Source organism: Procambarus clarkii, chromosome 18, assembly GCF_040958095.1.
Source record: "Procambarus clarkii isolate CNS0578487 chromosome 18, FALCON_Pclarkii_2.0, whole genome shotgun sequence".
In the NCBI taxonomy this organism is placed as follows: Eukaryota; Metazoa; Arthropoda; class Malacostraca; order Decapoda; family Cambaridae; genus Procambarus; species Procambarus clarkii.
Window position 1 is genome coordinate 31705429 of NC_091167.1, and position 24735 is coordinate 31730163.

General features: G+C 36.9%; 1 protein-coding gene across 6 annotated transcripts; it reads right to left on the reverse strand.

The window, feature by feature from the left end:
- Positions 1–1221: 1221 nt before the first annotated feature.
- On the reverse strand, positions 1222–23677 carry LOC123754378 (ELMO domain-containing protein 3). Of its 6 annotated transcripts, none has more exons than XM_045736736.2 (10): positions 23300–23675; positions 20309–20412; positions 19880–19986; positions 19316–19396; positions 18494–18746; positions 17723–17846; positions 17118–17239; positions 15287–15495; positions 14411–14538; positions 1222–12562 (listed from the first exon to the last, which is right to left on the reverse strand). In XM_045736736.2, exons 3-10 carry the CDS (start codon positions 19984–19986, stop codon positions 12465–12467), a joined length of 1122 nt encoding a protein of 373 aa, XP_045592692.1. In that variant the 5' UTR covers positions 20309–20412; positions 23300–23675; the 3' UTR covers positions 1222–12464. The 6 variants fall into 6 exon arrangements, with proteins under 6 accessions (XP_045592692.1, XP_045592695.1, XP_045592691.1 ...); XM_045736739.2 differs by having other exon boundaries at positions 19316–19440; positions 23300–23674; XM_045736735.2 differs by lacking the exon at positions 20309–20412 and having other exon boundaries at positions 23300–23677.
- Between the last annotated feature and the right edge of the window lie 1058 nt (positions 23678–24735).

Below are 24735 nucleotides of genomic sequence, written 5' to 3' on the forward strand. Positions count from 1 at the left end.
GGAAGGGGGGGGAGAAAGTCTAAGCTACTCTATCCTTTTGAGATGTATTTCTTCCTTTTCTCAATAAACATACTTGAACTTGAATCAGTTCACGGAGGGATAAATGACTTGAAGTTAAGATGGATTTTCAATCATCCTGAAAATCTGGACATTCTATGAGGTGAGAGACCATTAGCAGGACAGTGAAGTTTCGACAATTAAATAATAATCTTTGATAAAAAGGTGCAAGTCCTCTGTTCCAAAGTGTCCATGAATTAATCATGCAAGGCCAATACATAACGTGGCCATATATTTCCCACTTCTTGTTACTGTGATAGGAGGAAGACTAAGGGGGAAGATATGCATTAAATAGCAATATGGTACATGTACAGTACTTCACTGTAGCATCACAGAGCCCAATGAGGGAAGAATGCAGATGTAGAACAAGTATCGCTAGGATATCCTGTACTATATACGCAGGTCACCATCGAGGAGTCTGCTGGCCCACTAGGGAGCAAATGGGGTGCTAACCCCTCAATGCCCCTAGTTCAGCTAGTCTAGACGACTCTAGCAGATTCCCCATCAAAGAATTGTGCTGCCCCGTTGAGCCCCAGCTTCCCGAGTAGACTTGATTCCCAGGAGGCAAAATAAGGAATACAAGAGTCTCCATATAAGGCCAGCACACTGGTGGGAATTAAGTCTAAAAGCTTTAGTCTCACACCACACTTTAAGCCAGAAGAGAAGTTTCTATGACAGCTTTAGTTGTTTTTTGTGATGGACATAGCACCGTAAACCGATTTTTTCAGTACATCATACAAATTATTCTATTACATGTTGGAGATCATTTTAAAGGTTGTATCGATTACGTGTCAATGTTTGGGCTATACAGTACAGTACATACATGTCATATTTCTTTTAGTCTTAATGACTTTTCTCCAGTCTACATTCATATACAGTACAGTACATTTTACAGACTTTTATGGGTAAAGTTTGGTAAGCTCCCATTCTAATGCAAATGCTTAGTTGGTGGATTGGATCAAATATTTTAGTACAATACAGCTAGCTGAAGCATATATCAGACTGTAAATCTGAAAAATACATGTGTTATATGCCGAGTATCACCCCATTTTGGTCACATTCAGTGTTGCTTATTTTTATTACGTATTAAATCACCCGTTATTCTTTAAATTATACTTTTTAGACTCTTAGATACCAACTGGAAGGGTTAAATAAGACGAGCAGTCTTACATTATGTGCCTGTGTTTTGATACAAAGGTGGAAAGTTATACATTTAACAACAGAGCAGAAGCTCAACTGACAAATCACAGCATTTGATACATCATAGTACATCAGTTTATTTTCTACACATGTAGGCCTACTAGTACCTGTAACACTTAACACTAGTACCATGAGAATTAATTATCATATAAGCCATCACATTATTCTTTTTCTAATTTGCAGCATGTTTAAAAACACCAATTCATGATGTAAGCAAACAGATAAATAAAAAATATTTCTTAGGTCATTGGTCAATCAAAACAATAGTATATGCAAGCTTGTGTAGTGATCATTCAATAAATTAAAAATACATGTTCCTTATTGTTTGTAGTGATCATTCAATAAATTAAAAATACATGTTCCTTATTGTGTGTAGTGATCATTCAATAAATTAAAAATACATGTTCCTTACTTGTATTTCCTGCAACTAGTGATCTCAGATATGTTAATTTGTAATACCAAAAATTCCATCAAACAGCAGAAATTATTTATTTAGCAAAGAAAGTATAAAATTTCTCTTTAAACTCAAAAAGTTTGCCTATTTTTTTTTTTTATATAAAGCACATGAAGCAAACATGAAACATTAAATTATATAACATCATACAAAAGTAAGATTCCTTGTAGCACATGATAAACAGTACAGTATTGATGATGCATGACTTTCAAACAGGAACTTTTAGGAAATTCTGTTTATCTACATCATCAAATGAAAAACCAATATTGGTAACCATTCAAAGCACAATGGTCTTTAAAAATATTCAGTTTATCCTGTTTTGATTCACGTTACTTAAATCAATCTAATGATCTGGCACCAAGTAACACACCCCATATTTCAATAGCTTGTTAATTGGTATTAATTGACAGTTTAAGGGTGTTACAGTATCTTCACTATCTCAAAATAGACCCTTGTTCAACCTCAAGGTGTGGCATAGTTAGTAGTGCTGCTTCCCGCAAGATGAATGCCAAGGATTTCTTTCTCGATAAAGCTCACCCCTGAATAACATGATGGGTTGAATGAGATATATAAATGTAACACTGTTAAATTAAAAAAAAGCACCAAGACCAAAAGCAAAATGCACATACCGCATTAAAAGTGTCAAAAAGGCTCCGATACCTGTCTCTTTAGCACCAGTTTCTTTTCAAGGATTAAGGATACATTCAGCACTATAATGCCATTCAAGATCAGTAGTTAAAATATACACAACTCATATACAGTTGTTCACAACCACAGTTTTACCCAAATAAATCGATGATACTATGAGCACTATTTAAGTACTGTATAGCCAAATAGGGGAAAATGTTTCAAACATTATATCAATAAATACTGTGTTGTGTGTTAAATGTTTTAATAAAATTTCAAAGGTTGGAAAAAATTTACCGTTCGAATTATTAAAGAAATAAATTTTCATAACACGAATAAATGTGGCTAAACTCTACAAATACTTAATCAAACCAAAGTTGGGTATCGGAAATTGGGATCAAATAACTACCAAGAATACACTTTTTTTCAAGTTGGACAAATGTGTATTATTCAATCATAAAAATTTACTTAAAATATACAATATGAGAATACATGCTATGAAAATTAAGTGAACCAGTTTGAAATCAACACAACTCTTAAATCTAGGTCACTAACATTGGTACATGTAAATGATTAAATCTACTTATCTTTGTCTTCCTCTCATCTTATCACTACTGCCAATTTATGTTGGATGATGCTCTCAGACTCCATTAAATCTACCATAATAACAAGATTGTACGTTTTTCTGAGCTTGTGCTGGCATCCTGAATACCATCAAGGAACTCTTGCATATTGTGCCACAACCATACAGGCTAACACCTTTCTGATATTTACTTATTTCTTTCCCAGGATAGGAACTACAACAGAATTTGCATCACACTTGCAGATTCCTTTGTTTTCTTCACTACCAAAACAAGTACTGTGCTGTACACAGCCAAAGAAATTAGGAAAATTAAAGATGCTAACACGTATCACAATGAAGAAAAATTAATGATGGAAGAACATGAAGCTAAAGTCTGATTGGAGATACCAGTGAGTTACTGGAACCCTGTGCACAAATGTTGGTATTCAAACATTGACACAAAATGTGGATCAAATGATGATGATGATGACTGCATTGCACTAGATATCAACACATGACTACAATGCCACACTGAGAATTAGCAGACTACTGTAACTAACAAAAGTTAATTTTACAATTTTAATGGAAGCTACAGGATGAATTTCACTCACTGAAGCATTCACCAACATCTTTGGAGACGAAGAAAAACTTAAAATGATGCAAGGATGCTAGACACAAGGGAAGCATCTCGGATGAAACAAATTTCCGAGCCTTGATCATAAACACCTGTAGGGAAAAGGTGAAGGCAATCACAGAAAACAATAATCAATATGCATTACCCTTTGTAGAAACACAAAGCGCCAACATGTATGAGGAGCTAGGCTCGGCACGACTGCACTGCCCATTGCAGTGAACAAATCCCATACACTACCCAGAAGTCAAGTGAATCACGACGTGTCACTTTAACAAGAAAAGCACAAATGTCAAGTGGAGGATACACAGACAAAAGGGCTAGTTAAAGGACAAAATGTTTAGGAATGTGGAAACAACCTTCATGGTGCATTGAGCAGACTCTGAATGTTATTTTGAACATGGACTTAAATACAGTATATTTAAAAAAAACTTTAAACACTGCTGGAATAAGCAAGAAATGGCTTAAAAATAATGCATGATAATAAATGCAATTTAGATGGCATACTATCATAAAATATTATAAATATGAACACAAGTATTAGAAATTAAACTTTATTCCATCTTACATATACCTCAAAAGCTCTGCCAGCATTCTTGTATTCATTTTAACTTACACAAAGTTCTATTTTTGTTTACATTTATTATCTGCGGGGACGTTGACCCTCGGAATCATCAACAGGTATGTGACAGGTATACCTAAAATTAAGACTTACAGTATTAATATAAGCTCATCACAAAGTACAGTACTTCAGTGTGTGTTCAGGTGAGCCAATTTCTCTCCCCCCTCAATTAAGAAGTTGAAAACACTAGCATAATGTATTCACCTTAAACCGGACAAACCAGAAAAAAAAAATGTCAATCACATGCCTCACCATTTCCAAACTGTAACAAAATCAGCAAAGCAATGGTCAGGTAAATAATATACAGTATTGTACTAAGACACACTGTACACTTGACTGCACATGTAAAGCCTCTCCTGAACTGTAAACACACTGAATATACCCGAGGGGCCACTAACACTAGTGGCCTCGACCAGGACAGGAAGCCAGTAGCTTGTTAAAGCACCCCTCCCCCATTTGTCTAGATGCTTTTTTCAAGCTGGATTTTGAAATTCAGCAGCAGGCTATGGCAGGTAGGCAGTTCCATGGGTTTATAACCCTATAGGTGAAAAAGCATCTTCTGATGTCTGTCCTATATAATGGCTTGTTGAGGTCGAAACCATTACTCCTTGTTTGCGTTACTTCTGTTCGAATACTAATTTCAAAATTACAATGTTTAATTCATACTACTGTATGATGAAAATTTAACCACAGTAATATATCCCTCACCTATTTTATAATACTGTACTCATATTTTCTATACAAAAAAATCACTGCACTTGTGATACTAGTGAGGCTTCTAAATGTAGTTTTCAGTTACAGGTAATGATAAACAAATATAATATTGAAACTTGAAAAATCACAATTCATTCTACATAAATACTTTACCAGGTACTATAAAGTAACAATTATTCACCTCCATACATAATTGAGAAAGATTTGCAGTACAATACTATACTCGTGAACATTATTTTTATATCGTCACTTGTTTTTGTTAGATTCCTCTATAGCCACAAAATGTTTAAAACATATTTATACTGTACAACTATAACCCCACTTCACTACAAAACTTGTACAGTATGTTTTACTTTTTAGAAATGCCTGCCATATTTACATTTTCTTGACCAGTATTTAAAAGCTACTTATTACCGGTCCCAGTAGTTCAGTCAGATCTGTTCTCAACGCACAATCAAGAATTCCGGGTTCGAATCCCAGGCGAGACAGAAATGGTTGGGCACATTTCCTTTCACCTAGTAGTAAGTAGGTACTCGGAAGTGAGTCAGCTTGTTGTGGGGTTGCATCCTGGGTGAGTCAATAATTCGACTTTGAGCATGGGGAGACCTCAATTTAAGCCCAACATGTATGAATACACACCGTCTTCCTGTCCCTCAACACAATGAATTATTATTAGTACTAATTATTTAATACCCTCAATAAACGAGAACACACTAGATGCCGTACGATGGGATTGAACTCGCATCCATGAACTCAGGCACGTGCACTACGGACTGGACCTGACTATCAGAGTTTAGGGATGGGTGTTCAATCCCATCGACAGCTTCAATACCTTTCACAGATACTGTATATAACATTCTTGTGATTGCCCTGTACAGTATACCCTCCAACTATTACTGCAAGCATATTTTTTTTATTTGTACAATATCTTTTCAAATTATCTTGGATATTTATGTGTGCATCTATTCCACTTAAACTGAAGTACTGTATTCACTTACATTGATCTTATCAAAATAAAGTTTCAGTATTCTTTCATGCCAGTCTTTTTTTTTCATAGACTATTTGCAATTTTGATTTAATGATAATGTTACAAACCTTTCATAAATGTAGACGTTACTTCTTAAATACCACTTTTACTAGCAGATTATGTATTTCTGAGCAACCTTTGATATAGTAACCATGTTAATATTGCACAATGGGAAAATATTAATGCATAACCTAATGCATAACCAATTATTTCAGTTACAATAGTTCCGTGTTTCAGTTAGCATGATACTGGCTACAGTGATCATGAGCTAAAGCCTTAATTACCACAAATAACTCAAATGAGAACTAAAGCAAAATAGTGGTAAACTATTTATACCTAAATACATGTACTTAGGTATAACAATAAGAAATTTCATTAGCTTGCACCATTCAGAAAGTAAAAAAAAAAAGAACTTTTCTTGCAGTTAGAGAAGACGCTATACCTTCTCGAGACACACCGCTTGATCTTGCATCTGAGGTATTGCATACATATGAGATGGAGTTATTAAATGCTCATGCTCAATCACCTCCATGATATGGCTCATCACACTAAGAAAAACACACAAAACAGTGCACTGTATAACAGCCAACTGACATGCAAACACTGTCATACTATCATCTGAGAAGCAATACACAAATATCTATCACTAAAAGTGTAAGGTTTCATTTCTAAGCCAAGAGATTGTCATAGTTTAGCCTGTAATATTGGAAGCATTATCATCATACAAGAGTGCATCACATGTTCCTCCTACTAACACCAATGACAATGCGTCTCAAAATCAATACAATAAAGTTCTACAACTGATAAATATGTCTTAAATAAAAATGATGAATTTTAAAGATACAGCAATAAAAATACACAAAATATACATGCAAGCTTTAAAGCACTTAAAAGATCTACCTAAAGGTAAATACAGCATTGTACTAAGTACGAATCCCTCAACACACACATAAAGCTAGCTAAAAGCATGTAGTGTCTACTACAGCAACCTTTGGTATAGGAAACACGAACATAAGGGATGCTATTTTTAGATAATATCTACGTACTACTACCAGCAGGTAACAAATCTTCAACCCAACACATTGACCCCCTATTACAGTATCAACCGAGGCATGCTGCGTGGATTCAACCCTTTAACCCTTATTTTTTTTTTAAACATGGTCCCTAGGTACTGTATTCTAAACTAAATATATATATTTATATTCTATTCCCACAGACGACTTCCCACAAAATTTTCCACCAAGACTTTATTTTCTTAACAAGATCAAAAACCTTTATAGCTCAGAGGCTACAATGATTTTCAACATTACAATGTTTGAAACTGTTGAAAGTATACAAGTGGGAGTACAATAATATTCACAAAATACTATACACCACAATTTCACATAAACTACATCAATACAATGATTCATATCTAGGTGCACAAAAAATTCAGCCACTTTAGAAGAGAATTAAAAACGCAGCAATAAAGCAAATCTATTCTGAACACAAAGGTTATATTTGTTTTTTATGCACCAATATTTGTAAATGCTAAAGCTAGATAATACTGGTACCCTTACCAAAAATATATAGGATTCAAAATTAACACATCAGCCTCATCTTGTGTGAAAAAATAGCTTGTCACTAGCATATTTGTTTCAATCTCATTAAAAGTACAAAAAATCTAGAATTGCATTATCCCACCAGATTAAGCAGGAACACACACACTAAACCCGAGAAGGATGAGTGTAATTTTTGATTCGTGCCAAAAAGATTTAATTCACCTCAATTTCAGAAAATGTTAATTTATTCATATCAAGATAGTAAAAACTGATTTACTGTATCTGTTTAATTCATTACTCCTTGAAACAAAGGAATTTCCTCTCTCCCTGCACACAAGCATTTATGTTAGGTACGAATGTAGAGGTTTATAACCACAACAGTACTTGTAGTCGCACACACACACACACACACGTGCAGTGGGGGGGGGGGGGGAGGGGAAATAAGTTAGTAAACAGTTGATTGACAGTTGAGAGGTGGGCCAAAAGAGCAGAGCTCAACTCCCACAAGCACAACTAGGTGAATACACACACTTGCCAGTGACAGTCTCGTAATAATGAGATGAACCATCATTCAAGAATTCAGTAATACAGATGAATATTAAACAAATGTAGGTGCAATATAATTGAATTTAGTCAAAACCAAATTAAACAAGAAAAGCGAGTGTGTAATACAAGAAATCCCAATTACCTTTTATATTGCTGAAGACAGAGATTAACGACACTAGATGGAATCCCTTGCTACATCACTTGCCAAGAATTGTGGTAGGAGATAAGACAACACGGCTAGTTGGGCACATGCAGTGTCTTCTCCCTGACCAATGTAAACAAACAACAAAATAAACTGCTTCAATTGCACACCAAGAAGCCGACAACACTGAAGCGCTACCCCAAAAAAACTAACAGAAGTTTTACTTGTACTGTACAATTAAACAGGAAATATTCTTAAAATTAATATCTTAAGATAGGTTTCATTACCCCATACACCGAATATAATCTTTTTTTTTTTTTTGCATATCTTTGAAAATTTGAACCATATTTTGTATTGTTCCCTGTATTGTCCTGAATTCTATTATGACATGCCAGGTCCAATCCTCTCTGCACAGTAACAGCTACACTACAAAACCTATTTTCATGTTTTGATACAAAAAATGAAATACAATATTACAGTCGATATTTATACAATGTGCATTTATACAAGACATATTCGACATAACCCAGTTTTAATCGAGTGATCACATTTAAACTGTATGCACTATTATTTTATAACATGCATTCATGGTAGGTTCATCTGTCCTCTCCAGAAAACACAATCATGATATTGGCTCCCACTTCACACCCACCAACTCTCACAAACACTCTCATACTTACTCACCCACTTCACTCCCCAACCATTCACACCCCTTTCATCAAATGAACCCTCTTATCCATTCAGCTCCTCATTTACTAAATTTGTTATAAAGCCTTATGTATTTTCTTGGTAATACGTAGTTTTACCAAGAATTTTCCATTGTATTTTCTTGGTAGTTTGTGATGGGCCAGGTCAGCTGATATTTATGTAGTTGTATCTAAACATCATCCCTTCTAGAATAAAGGTGGTATAGAATATCACCTCATCCCTTCTATAGTCCCGCCCAGGGAGGGGAACAGAGTCGGCGCGACGTGTGTGGATCCTGGTTGGCATGTTTGAGTCACTTGACGAGTTGGCAGTAACACAACTCCACTCACTACATCTGTCTTTACGCCCACTTTCTACCACACACTCATCCATCCACCAACACACTACCACCCACCCATCCATTGAAAGGTAAGCTATGATAGGCAGGCATTAATGCACTACCACCTGCCTAACCAACACTTCTACCTGACCACCCACTACAGCTCTCCCTGCCATCCCCACACGGTTGTCCCTGTCCACTCACACGCATACACCATTTGCATATTAACACCACAATTTCTCACAACTTCAATCTCAATGCAGTATGCAGGTAGTGTACAACTCTGCCATAACTGGGAGCATAACCTAATTTTTCCAACATGTTAGCCCATTTATACTACACATTTTAAGATAACATGCCATTTTCCAGTAAATGTAACTGCCATGTTATAAAAGGCTTGCATGTATAGTACATGAAAATGCAATATCCTATTTTAGAAGGGCATATTTTATTCTACTAAACAACAATTTCTATAAATAAATCATGCACAACACACACACAACGCATGCACACCTACGTCCTTCACACTTTGGCTCACTGAAAAATAATCAGGTTATATCAGTGAAGTACTGTATAATGAGTTTTCTATATTAACTTGACACTATGATATACAGTACAGTACTGTATATGAATATAACTTCATTTCCTCCTGATATGAACTCTTACACACTTCTTAGTCAAATGTTTGAAATGATTGGATTCATCTTAACCAACCTTTATCCAGACTAAATTACAAGTTCCTTTCAACCATCCATATATCTTCCCACCATATTTTAAGTTTTAATATATAATTTTTATTCCTTTAAATATAAGGTAGGCCAGGCCTCTTTAGATATTCCTCTCATTGTATTAATCTTAACATATGAAAATTGACTTCACGTATATAAATTATTGAAAGAATGCAGCTTCTTGCAAAATTACACAAAGACGTATACACTGATAAGAAAATAGTGACTGAGGAAATCTTCGACTCTTAAGCCCTTAATAACATTTAACTCGTTCTGTAGCATCTGCTTTAATAGTAAACACCTCATATAAATATTTACAAATAACTAACCTCAGCATGAACTTGGAATCAAAGTTCTCAGGCTATTTGCCAAACACTGGAATACACTACGAAATACACTTTCGCGTCCCCGGCGTGTGCGCCCCAGCCCACCACAAGGTGGGCCTGGCATTTCCCAGGAACGTGCACTCACACTAAAATATGTATACTCTTTCCAGTGTTATGACCTCAATTGTTGTGCTACACCATTCTTTATGGTATCAAATTGTTCGCAATCTAAAGGTGCACATTTTAGAATTTGTTCCATAATAATCGAACAATAAATGGAATTTTAACAAATATTTAAATTTTGGATGCAAAATGTGTGTCTGCCGGACATTCGTCAAGTTAATTATGGACTCAATATCCATCGCCGCCGGACGAAAGTGTTAATCTTGCAGTTCTTCGCATACAACTGATAAAGCATATAAAACAGTGTCAGCAAACTTCTGTTGCCATTCCTCCTAAAATTTACTTTTTCCATGCACACTTAACCTATAAAAATGTTCCAAGTTCTTTTCTAACTTTGCTAAAAAATATATCTGCAAAGGCCCCTGTAACTACAGTGCATCACAAATCACAACTCTTATATTGTCCCAGAGAAGCATCTACAGTATGCCTATATTGAAAAAGGATAAACTCTTAAAAGTGAGATAATACTGGGACCGTATAAAGGGATCAAACCTACATCCGTAGACCCCCCGGGCATATGCATGAACTCAATCCGTAGTATGTGTGCCCGAGGTATTCAGGGATGCAGGTTCAATCCCATCATATGGCATTAATATTTTCTCAGAGATACATCATGTTAATGTTCTTGTGATTTCAAGTGCCTTTTACCCACCTATCCTAAATTAAGTCCATATGCAACAAGACCAGATCTCAGTTGGTTTATATGCATTGGTTATTCTGTGCTTGACAAAAGCTGTTCCTGTACAGAAAGGAGAGATCTGGCAATAAATAAAAAGAATAACCAATAACCTTTGCTGTAAAGGATAACCTTCACTATAACCATTCTTTTCTATCCTAATATTTCCACATCCTTAAAATAAATTAATATTAAGATCTCGTTATAACTAAATAGGACAAGTGCAGGTAAATTTCACATTCTACCCATCTATTTTCTTAAATTAATATTAATGACTTATTTACACAAGATAACAGCCTTCTATTCATACCCTGCCATTCACCTCTTCAACACTTTCAAGCTTCAACGTTAAATAATCAAGCGAGAACGAAACCACACTGCTCACCGAGCCTTCCCTATGACCAGGACCACTGTTAACATTTCCCCCTCCATCGTGTTTGTATTGCATTGGGAATGTTAACACACAATTACCAGAGCTCATCTCTTACGTGTTAACCTACACCCCTTATCAAAATCAGATTTTTCTAAGAGAAACTAAAATCGGTTTGAGCTACCTTCAAACAACTTACATAAGTAGGTCGGCCTGACCTTATTGTACACATAAATACACAAATTAAAGTGTGTTGTACTATACATCAATACTACAGGGTTCACATAAATAGTTAACATTAATCATGTACTATAACGGTAGAGAAGTGTAATAGAACTGATGTGCAACAGCATTGTGTCAAAATTAATGAAGATATCCATATAGTCTTGTGCATTATAAATGTAATTTAAGACCTGGTTATAAACCAATGGAAAGATCTGTTCCAGGGGAAAATTAACAGGATACAGGTTAATATGAATTGTAGGAAGGGAGAACTTTAAGTCTGCTAACAAGAGCCAGAAATTATCTTCTTCACATATACAAAAAAATACTAATGCAAACAAATACTTAATTTATTGACTTGAAATTGATTTCTTGAAAAGCCAAGACAAACATATGCTGCACATCAGATCGGCACAAGGTTCTTTTTATTTCAACTCTTTAAAAATTCTCCTATAGATACATGACAAAATTTCAAATGCATATATAGATGTTTTGCTCAATAAAATTATTTGTACCTACACAAATCTGAATATTGAAAAAAAAATCCTTAAAAATAATAATGAGGCCATCTGTCATCTGTATTTGGTATTACAGTTTTCTAACTTAGCTTTTATAAATGCCAAAACTTTAAATGGAAAAATACGTTATACTGTATATTTATTTATCTAGCTTCATTCACAGCAGCAATGACACGATAATGTAAACATAACAATCACAACCTGACATGCCCAGCTCTTGTTTACTCTAAGGTCTTGAATTATGTATGAGATCTTTGAATGAGCCTAAGAATAGGGTTACAGCACTAAACTTTACAGCATTTCTGCTTCGTCGTGTGAGTATTTGCGTAACTGTGCCTGCAGCTTCTGCAAAACAGTCTTCACATTTCGCTTACAGTAGGCTTCCGCATCTGCAATGAAAACAAACATTTCAGAGACTTGGAAACATCATTTCATTACATCTGCATTACTTATAGAGAACCACGCAATATTGTATCTTGTTAAACTAATTTACCAATTTTTCATTTTCTAACCTTGTTTATATTACTAATAATCAAAAGAAGGCATCAAGCCAGGAAGACTATGTAGCACCACCAATGTTGCTGGATATTCAAAAGGGGATAAATATAACTTTGGATGACAATATGAGACCATATGACATAAGTTGAGCAATAGCAAGGATATTAGATTCACCAAGGATTCTATCGAGGGGACAGATGACCTCAAGAGACATTAGGAAAACAAGAATGACAATTGTCCTGAAAACCCGAACATTCTAAAAGATGTACGACCGAAGGTGAGACAATGTAGCTTGGACAATAAGGAAAAGGTGTTTCATTAAGTTCCCCATGAGTTAAGCATGTATGGCCAATATGTTACCTACCCAGAGCAGTTTCCCACCCTCGATTATGGTGGTAGGAGGAAGGCCAGGGGAAGAGGTTACTTTATAAGAGTACATAGTTTGTTATCTGTAGCCCCTGACAAATGACCCTGCCAAAGTTCATGGATTGAGGAATGAATGACCGGATAGAAATCTAAATATGGAATGCCTTTCTAGGAAACAGGATGTGCAGATGGCCTTCTTAGTGGCAGTGTCAGCACATTCAAGTTTAATACCAATATCTCTAGGAGCCCAGCAAAACTTGAGTCTTAAACCTGATAGAGATATCAAACAGCTTATATTGGATTTCAGCCACAATAGGATTAAAAGCATTAAATGACTCCAGAGCCAAGAGGGGATTATGAGAATCAACGACAATGACAAAGGAACATTGACTTCCAAAAGGCAAGTGTCAAAGAGCATACAAAATTGCATAAAGTTCCACCGTGAAGATGCTAGTCTACGGGAATAGGCAGCACAAACAGGTTAGGTCAGGAATGATAATGAAGTAGACAACACCATCAGCAAACTTAGACCCTTGGTGAATAGGGCAATGGAGTGGGAGCACGAAGAAAATTGTTCAAGGAAACTCCATTTCGTAACAGGAGGAGGGGGTACTAGCCTTTACCCTGTGGGTCAAGGTCTTGCAAAACATTTTAAGTGGGACTCTTCATGGGAGTAAAGATGGAACGTCACGAGGAGATACAGTATTGGAATTGTGTACCGAGAGGGAATCTTGCGAGACATTCTTACAGAAAAATGCAGGTGGTGAATGGGAACAGGGCCCATCTGAAAATGGGCAACAATCAAAGCACAGCATAAGTGAGAGTGAGGATGTTGCAGGGACCGTGCGAGGCAGGAAAGCCAGTAATGATCATGACAATCCTGTTGAGACAAGATGCCAATTTCAACATCAAAGCTTTCAATAAAAGCTATCAACTCTTTCTTTCCAATTGAAAGTTTAAAGTTTAATCTAGTAACAATCTTCTCATACCACCTTGTTTTTCTGTTATATCAGTGTTATGTAGAACAGTACAGTACTCGCCTAGTTGTACCGGGCGGAGGGAGAGGGGGACTGAGCTCTGGCTCTTTGGTCCCGCCTCTCAACGGTCAATCAACTGGAGTACAGATTCCTGAGCCTACTGGGCTCTATCATATCCACATTTGAAACTGTGTATGGAGTTTGTTAACTATGACACTGTTAAAATTCTTATGACTGCCACAAAACATGCAGTCCATATATGCTTACATGTGTGTGCATAATAGCATAAGTGTCCGATCATATTTGAGAGTGTATTTGGTGACGTACAAATGTGTGGTGGTTTATGTAATGTGTGAGCAAGTGTTGGCAAACAATGTCAACTTTAAATACACTAACCTTTTATTATGAAACCAGAATCTTTTATAGTCTTGGATTCAGTTTTCCAGATCCAATAGATGTGGAACATGACTGCAGTGAAGAACTGATTGAGCACATGCCTTACATTACTACGACTATTGCATTCTCTGTAAACAAAAATAATAATTACCATTATATTATATACTTATGCACAGTAGAGTATGATTAGAAGACAAAAGGTGAAATTCTGTTTGCCATAAAGATCTAAAAACTACAAAAAAATGCTTATCATTTATTTTGACACGCAACACAAGGATGTTCAAGTCTCTCTCATCAACTATTTCAAAACTGAAGTAGGTCAAAACAATATCTACTTATTCTATAGATTTAACTTTTGCATCCTTAACCCCTAACATGCCAGAAATTGTATGGCAAGCCTTGGAGCTTTGGCCCAAAATTCTAAACACTTTCAAAATCACACAAAAATGAGTTTTTCTTGAATCGTAGTACAGTATAACCATAACCAATAGAGCCTATAAGGTTGCCTGCTAGTATGTGGCAAAATGAGAAGAGTCCAGAGACCTTCCAAACTAAATTTTTTTTTATGTGTTAACCAGCATTTTAAGTTTTTAAAAGAGAATAGCATACGTATATACGCTTCATGGACAAGCTTACTTACAGCCACATTATTCTCTGCTAGCACGTGGATGGAATATGCCATATACTCTTGCAAGAGATAAAAAATCCTGTCTCCAAAAGCATCTATAATTGTGATTCAATATATATTGTAGGCAGGAGCATAGCTATACAATTAACACTATTATTTCACTATTTTCATATAATATTAGTATCAGAATTCTAGGGAATGAAACTTGATACAAAATAATTACTGCATGACAAATTACTATGGCTTACTTATTTAAATATCCTTCTCGGAGAGTTTGTAGAGATATTCTTGTGACATTGATTGAGAGCACCATGAGTGGGAACTGAGAGTGTGGGTCGTGACTCAAACGGAATATATCCCGAGCAAGAGGCAGCAAAGGCTCATGGGTTAATAAATAGAGTGCCTGAACCAACCCAAGCAGGCCAACACCACGTAGATCAGTTGCAGGGTCAACTCCCTTTAAGAGAAATAAAAATCTTGAATAATTACCATACATTGCCAGTAAATCCAATAATAAATTTGGTCATCAATAATTGTTTCAATAAATATGCCCATGTGTACTGGAATAATAGGGGGGAAATAATATTTATAGAGGCAAAAGGCAACATAAAGTGACCTGTTCCAAGTACAGCACCAAATTTCTCAAAGCACTACACTCTGTCAGAAAATTTACATCACTAGTGCTGCAATTTAGGACTGTAGAAGTCCCTGGGCAATGACTGGTCAATTATTCAGCCTATGACTGCATCAACAAGAGCACACCATTATATCATCAATATTTTAATAAAAAACAATTAAAAAATCAATTTTGGAGACTCCCATAAAAATGATTTTGCAAAAACACTATTTTACTGAGGCCCTAATAATACTTACTTATGACGGTCCCCATAAAATCTACTTCGTGGGGGGATAAAAAGAGGAGGAGTAAATGGGCAACTGCACAGCCTAACCTGCCCTAAATCTTGCACTTGACAGACGACAACTTGGAATATAGTCACCTGCTAAAGCTTTTTTTTTACTGTGGGTAGAAAAGGTAAGGCTCTATTTAACCTATGCTTTTCAAGGGTAAAGAGCATGCCTGGGAGGGGGGGGGTTAGGGCAGAATGCCCTTTAGGGAAATTGAAAGAGTAGCATTAGGAGTGTCCTTCAGCAGTGAATGATAGGGAGGGAGAGAGAAGGAAGTGTCTTGGGGAGGGGGTGGAGGGATGTAATGTAATGTAATTATCAGAAGAGAGTACTAAGCCATGACGACTATTCACCACTTGAATGGTAAAGTGGGGCAGTATCCTTGGGGGGAGTGGGAGGCAATATCCTTGGGGAAGTCAGGGGGCAGTGTCCTTGGGGGTAGCGTCTTTGGGGAAGTGAGGAGTGTGTCCTGGCAGGAGTTGGAAGTGTGTCCTTATGAGAACGAAGGGAAATTCCTTACGGGAGTGAAGGGAGTGTATTTACAGGAATGTAGAAAGTTCCCCTTACCCATAATTATGTCTGGTATTTTTTCTTGACTTCTAGGTTTACATCAACAGGTACTTTTAGTAAGACTCATTAATTTTTCTACAAGTTCACTGCTTAAATACAAAGTAGGCTGAGCAGCATGAAAAATTACTTCAGCAAAATATTTTCAAGAGCTCATTTTAATATTTAAACTTTAAAACACAGGATAATGATTGCCATCCTCAATACAGCATGCATTACCTACTGCCTTTTTTTTTTACCATTATAGAATTTCAGATACAATTCAGTAGTGAACTGAACATGCAGAAGGAAATACAGATGCACTTCCTGTGTAAACAGACAAACGACAATAACAACGTCATGCACTCCATTGGAAAAAAAAATGGCAATATTACAGATCCCGAAGTTAAGGGTTAGGACTGTATCAGTTCTACTTATTCAATTTAATTTAATATTCATAATTGTAATTTACAAAAGAACAAAAATTATGAATACAAAATTACAAAAATTATAGCTTACTGCCATGTTTCTTCTGCTGAATAATGTGGCAAGACTTTGTTATCCTTTATGATAACTTTCTCTGGTTACAAATTAAACCAACAATTTCAATGAAAAGCAATGTCTTACCTGGAATCCAATTACATCCCAATGGCTACCAAATCGAGGACAATCAATCTTGGTACCAGTGAGGACCTTATACACTGTTTGTAAAATTTGGAAGTGAATTGGTTCATTATTATCAAACTGGCCTGTAACAGAAGAAATTATTAAAATTAAAAGAGGCTCATGACTGAAAATATGATTCAAATTTGCCAAAAACTCATGCACAGGACCACAAGCACTATAGATTTATTATTATGGATATCTTCTATTAGTTTAAAAAGATGGGACTTTGATAACAAAGCTGTAACTTTTCCAAGTTAAATCCTCAGCTATCTAAAAGCTTATTTTCAGGAATTTCTAATACTCAGACCAAGAGATAACAAAATAAACTGTAGCTCGAGTGCTTTAAGCACGCAGGCCCAAAACCAACATTCAAAATATTTAATAAACTATCCTCAACTTCAAACAACTGGGTAAAAAGTAAAATATGCAGGCAGGGAGTGCAAGAACAAGAGTGAGTTGGTCAGAAACATTTATGGTAACTGAAAACAAAAAGGTGTTTAGATTTGTGTTCATTTGTGACAGCTAATAAATGGGCCAGCTCTCATCGAAAATAGTACAGTACTCACATTGTGCAATAGCAAAGAGCAAATCTCTCTCTTCGATAAGTTCAGCTTTCAGCTTCTTGGGTCCAAAGATTGAGCGAAAGAGACCATTTATCCCTCTTTGTTCAAGTGTTGGTTTGATGGAGCCCTGAAAAAAATATATTTATATATACCTGTGCTGTATATGAATCAAGTACAAGTTCCTGTGTGCATCAAATTAGTACTGGTAACTATATCAATATGAAGTTTAAAAAATGCTAGTATACATGTTAATATGCTTGCATTATTTATAATTTGTATAGATCTATTCAAGAGTATTATAATTTTAATTGGCAGATCAAAATCACCATCATGGTATAAGGTGGGATATTTGCAAACAATTAACAGCTAATTATTGCAAACTCAAAACTAGCCCAAAGTTAGATTAGAAGACAGAACATACTACAGTTTACTGATGTTGACCAATTCAAACGTGAATCTTAAAAAATTGGATATTTAGATGAATCGAATATCTAGAGATTAGATAATCAGGATTTAATTCTACATGAAAAAAGAAATGCATTCAATTTACAATTATACCTATGTTAGTACCCATGAGGTGTTTGCTGAAGCACATTAAAAAAGATAACTTTATAGCCATTAAGTAACTTAATTTACACTGACATTCCATTATCCTGCAAGTCTCTGCATTAATTTGTCAGTATGATACCTGCTGCTGAACAAAATAATTTGTAATTTGTTTTTTGGTACCGTAGTAGTTCAACAACACTGGCCTACAGAAAAGCTTTTATTTACCATCACATGACTCATATCTTGCCGTGTGAAGAAATCCCACACCTCGTCAAAATCTGTGTGTGGCGTGATCTTAACATTGGGAGGTGGGCCTTGGGGTGACTTTATAGGAGATTTGGCTGGAGAGGAAGATGATCCATCAATATACTTTTTGGGACTTTTGTGAAAGTCTTCCTTATGAGGTGAGCACAGAATAGGCTCCACACATTGAACAGCTTCCCATTCCTCCTGTGCAGCTGCGAATTCTTCATCTTGGCTGTTAACAGAAAGGGCAAAATTCTAGTTCCATGCATAGTATACAGAATTACAGCTTTTATGCATAAAATAAAATAAATTCTAGTTCCATGCACAGTATACAAAATTACAGCTTTTATGCATGAAATATAATAGTCTAAACAGCAAACAGCAGACTCACGTAGTGTGAGTTGGTGCAGCTCAAATACAGGTACATCATGTGACCACATACCGTACTGTGACAAAAAAACAAAAATAGCAAGAGATGTGGCTCTCATGACACGGAATTTACTTGTGGTTTAAATACATTTTCAATAATATTCTTGGATTGGTAACCTATTTTTTATTACGTTGTATGCACTATTAAGATTATATTCTTGGATCAAGGCCCATTAACATTTTGAAACTCCTGTTTCACCCCAAGAAATTCCCCCATTAAAAAAATCAATTATAAAGCCTATTCAAATTGTCATTATAAGTGCATAAATCTGCTTTACACAGAACAGATGTTCAGGTACGTGCTTTATGAGATATGACTGGGAAAGGAGATTAACTTAGGAAGGTCTATAGAGTGCAGCCATATAACATTACCTTTGAATAGCATGATTTGTTTTGTAGCATGCAGTTTTCCCAGACCTCATCTCTTGAATCCTCATCTTCTTGCCCGAAACGCTGTGCGTATTAGTGGCTTTAGGCATAGTATGTACTAGCTCTATCTAGAAATCCAACATCATGTTTGTAACTCATTTTGAATGTATGTACTTTTACCTGAATAACCATTATCTTATCTTATTTAACTACCGTATGTGAATGCCTACTTTAACACATATTTTAATTACTAGTATTAGCTAAAGATCACAATCTTCCTTTGATCACCTCACAGGCAGCGAACCTCTTCACCATCTAATTTCATAACAAATTTACTAGAACACTAAAAAACACAATAGGGCCTATATCTTCAGCTTGTTTTCAAGTATCTTACTCCTACTTGTAAAGGAAGCCAAATATAAAGGGTAAATTTGTGTGTTTTTGTAACTAAAAGTCTTTTAATAATGATTATGCATACAATATAATAGTCTAAACAGCAAACTAATTAATTAAACTACAAACTAATTAACTTCATGCATTATTGTTGGCCATTGATTCCTTACATACCTTAGTCGGTCCACACGGTTCACCCCATGACTTTGGTTCTTTCTGTTCCTCTCGGCAACGTCAACAAATTCAGATGGTGGTTCCTTTTGATGTAAGCTTTCTAACATCTGCAATATTCCAAAAGGAGTATGGAAAATAAGCTTAAATTTTATATCATGTACAAATTAGTATTCCATTAATAGTGAACAGTTTTTACATGTTAATAATGGTTTGAGAGTCTAATGTCTAAAATTTCAAAGTCAATAGTTTTAATATGTAAATTTAAAGAAAAGGGAGGGGGATATTAGTTAAGCATTTATAAGTGCCAAGAATGTAATATCAACTTTTTTAATTAAAATAATGATTAAAATCACAAATTTAGCATAGTGATGAAAATACAACAAAAACAAGTTTTTATAAGAACATGCAAAGACTGGTTAGCTACTGTACCTTATAACGTAAATTTTGAAGCTTTAGTTAATGCAGTGTCTTGATTAAAAGATGAAAACAGTAATGCCAAAAGCTGTCCAATACTGCCATGTTAGAACAGCATGCTGTAAAGTTGATTAATGTTAAATGTTTTGCAAACAAAATTAACTAAGCATTTGAGGGGGAAATAACAAAAAATACCTTGCATCGAGTCTTCATAAAATGTAATAATCTCGATTCAATGCGTAGCACAATTTTATTAAGCCCGATCCCAGGACCCAGAACCCCAGAAATGTCAAACTTGATAGAAATATAAAGCAGCGAGATTAAGGTAATGTTTCATTCCGTGCCCGTCCTGTCAGCTGGTCCCTTGAACCAGAAGTCTATATGGGTTCACAGACAGTTTGTTTGCCAGGCTCTAATGACCTGTTCATTCACCATGACCAGTAATATTCCAAATTGTCTGGATAAGTGCTTGGACAATGGAATCGGTGGCAAATCTAATTGAAACCATCACCAAGAAACCATCTCACTACTGCATACAGAAGCATAAATATAAGACTCTATAAACCCCATCCAAACAAAAAGTTAATCAATTTTAATTACCGATTTGCTACCAGCTGGGCAATTAGCCGCTATCCTGACCACCACCACAACAAAGTTGTGAAGCAAACAACCTCATTTCTTACACAGGCTACCCAAGGATGCCTAAGGAAGATGGGACAAAGGAAGAGGGAAATGGAATAACTGAAGGAGCAATTAACCCTTCACCACCTCCTCGATGAAGCCTTTAAGAGAGAAGTTTCATTTTACTGAGCCAACTCTAATGGAGGAAACTTAAACTGACAAAAGATAAGAGAGAAAATGGATTTGCCCAAGTAGATAGAAGAGAAGCAGTGACACGGGAGGGAGACAAACTGGTGCCAAGGAAGAAGAGCATCAAACAGGAACCAGATGGAAAATTGGCAGAGGGCAACACACCACTGCTTGGGATGCAGTTCATTTGGAAAATATTGGTGGAAGAGGCACAGTTTAACCTCTAGAACCATGGTGGAAGAGAAGACTTGCCACGGTAAAAAAATAAAACGAGCCTTGGTAGAAAAAAAGATAAACGTTGGTAGAAAAAAAGGCAAGCCTTGGTAGTAAAAAAAATACAGCATTGAATCTAATAAAATGCCTCTCTCTTTGGTGGAGCTCCTGTGGCTCCCTGAAGATATATTACTAAGATTGTTCTATGCTAAGATGTCACATCAGTTGCAGAAGTTTTGTTTGGTCTACTGGGGACCAGAGACAAAAAGTGCCCTCCCCCCCCTCAGAGGTGCAGGGAGGGGAAGGGAGAGAATTATCAGGGGAAAGCACCAAGCCCCAATATATATAGGGAGCTGGTCGGCCGAGCGGACAGCACGCGGGACTTGTGATCCTGTGGTCCTGGGTTCGATCCCAGGCGCCGGCGAGAAACAATGGGCAGAGTTTCTTTCACCCTATGCCCCTGTTACCTAGCAGTAAATTAGGCACCTGGGTGTTAGTCAGCTGTCACGGGCTGCTTCCTGGGGGTGGAGGCCTGGTCGAGGACCGGGCCGCAGGGACACTAAAGCCCCGAAATCATCTCAAGATAACCTCAAGATAGCCATTAAGACTATATAGCACTTGGAAGGGGTCAGCACAAGGATTTGGGATGGGACGAGGGAAAAGGAATTGTGCCCAACCACTTGGGCGGTCTGGGATTGAACACCAACCTGCATGAAGCGAGACCATCACTCTACCGTCCAGCCCAAGTGATTGGGCAAGTGGCAAATGACAATTTGCCCTCTCGGCCCAAAAATTGGTTGGAAGAGTGTCTAATTTAAAACCTCAGACAATCCCTGAACCAGCCATCTTGAAAGGATACACGATGTGAAACGTGACTCATGACAAGTCGAGGATCGACCGAGGCTTGGAACCAATCGCTTTCATTATTTTATGACAATTTTTGTTTATCAGTGCTTTGTCATGTCTACTCACTCCAATGTTTGCTCTTCTGTACAACAGCGAGATGATCTTGTGACGACTCGAGTCAACTTGCCACAACCGCACCTCAAATCCCCAACGGCTATTTAGAATGTTGTTTTGGTCACAGTATGTGAACAGGTCATTACAGCCAAGCTAATGTATGAATAGATCCACAGAGCCAGCAGGATTAAGGGAACAAAGGAGGGGGAGGGGGGGGTGTCAAGCACAGAAAGAGATATGTAATGGTAGTAGTCTAGGATTAAGCACTAATATACAGTTTATGGTTTTAACAAACACCAAACGAGCTTCGTCAAATAGTCTTCGTACATCACCATATCCCCCCAGGAAAGACAACTTTACCAATGGGACAAACTTGTCTAGTTTGCCCCTATATTATACCTCTGGAAATTTAAAACGGCTAAAGTGACATAATCTAACCTAACATACCCTGACCTATATATATATATGCTGAACGTTGGCCCTGGGGGGGGGGGGGGGTGGACACTAAGAAGTTGGAGAGAAGCGTAAAATTTAGCACAAGAATATCACCAAGAGGTAGACATAATTATTAACATAGGCCTTTGTAGACATAATATATACACCTTGGTAAGGTATTGTGATAATTCATGGCTCTTTCTAAATTTAAAGCGAGAGCAAGAATAATAGATTCGAGGAAAGGGAGAAATTGGAGGGAGGGAGGGAGGGATGGAAGGGAAGGCAAGGGAGGGTAAGCCAAGGGAAGGGAAGGGATAGGAATGGGCGGTGAAGGGAAGGGATAGGAATGGGAGGTGAAGGGAAGGGATAGGAATGGGAGGAGAAGGGAAGGGATAGGAATGGGAGGTGAGGGGAAGGAATTCGAATGGGAGGTGAAGGGAAGGGATAGGAATGGGAGGTGAAGGGAAGGGATAGGAATGGGAGGTGAAGGGAAGGGATAGGAAATGGGAGGTGAAGGGAAGGGGAAGACCCAAACAACACACCACAAGATGAACGTCAGTGATAGACAACGGCGAGGGAGTGTCATACCATAGCCCTGAGGTACACAGGCGGCACCACAGTCAGTCACTTGCTGTGCCCATCCGTGGCGTGTGGTGGAGGTCGTGCTCGAGGCGTCCCCAGCTGCGGGTCGTCCTTGTCGTCGTCGTCGTCGTCAGGGCGTCGGGCCGATGCACTTAAAACCGCAGCGTTCTCCCCCACCAGTCAACCTCCGCGGCTGGAAATCGTCAGTATTAACCTCCCTGGCGGCCAACGACGCTCATGTCAGACAATACCCTACGCCGTGACTGATGGACTTGCAAGTCTGACGTACGGCTCGTGAGGTTAGAGGTGTCGGGGAAACGATGCTGAGGTCGGGTGTGGCCCAAAGATGAGGCACATCGCTTCGTACGTTAAGGAGGCTTACACACGGATGTTTCATACTGTTCGTACACACAGTGAGGGACGTTTCGTATAAAGGCCTCTAGCCAGTTTTCAACCCATTAATATAATCTAAGTTAAATTTCTTATGCTTAGTCCATATACATTGTTTGGACTTCATAAGGACTGGCCATAAGCCAATGTAAAAATGTTTTTATTTTCTGCAATGATATAGAATGAGAATTCTATATCCAGAGGAAATTAAACAATGTTTAATTGTATTGTGCCTACCAATTTGTTGTCAATAACCATTCAAGCTGTCATTGCAATCAATCTTAGCTACCTATGTGCTTTAATATACTGTACCTACAATTTTCTCTCATCTTTTTTTTTTTCATTTCATGTAATCTGTTATCATTTTTTTGTCTATAAATTTTGCAAGTATTTACCTCCTTAAAATTTTCTTAGATTAAGGACCTGCCCGAAACGCTGCGCGTGCTAGTGGCTTTACAAGACTGTAATTACCATATTTGTATCCTCACATTCCTTATGTACATTCTTGTATATGCATAAATAAATAAATAAATAAATGTTTATGATTCGAGTATCAGAACGTCTTTTAATATCTTTGAGTGAATGAAATAGTTATAATGATTAATGTGCCACTGTAATCCTTTACACCACCGCCCACGGGATAGGTATGGGGTGCATAATAAAGAAAGAAATAGAATTGAATTGGTCTGATTAAGACTTTATGACTATGTAATCTATGTTTTGCTCCACTACTTACTGGTTGAGTATGGGGTGCATAACAAATAATAGCCTCCTTCGGGGGCGCCTTGTTTCTAAACGTGTTAGTCTTAAATCCTTTAATCTCAAATCTTGCTACAATGTACCTCTTAATATATGTTATGTACTCTCGCAACCCAATGTACCTTCTTGTATATAAATAGATTTCAACTGTAAGGGGGTATGGTTTGCACCTTGTTATTCTAATAATGGATAAATAATTCTAATAATGGAAGCGCTAATTATATGAACAAATGCCATGTATTTATTCAGATGATAACAACAGCGAACACAAACCAGCGCATATACGAACGGAA

Excerpts from the sequence above, each read along its gene's own strand:
- LOC123754378 (XM_045736735.2), bottom strand. Across the intron at positions 17,240-17,722 it reads GCTCTTTGCTATTGCACAAT|GCCAGTTTGATAATAATGAA; the intron begins GTGAGTACTGTA and ends CTTCTGTTACAG. Across the intron at positions 14,539-15,286 it reads CGAGAAGGATATTTAAATAA|AGAATGCAATAGTCGTAGTA; the intron begins GTAAGCCATAGT and ends TTTTGTTTACAG.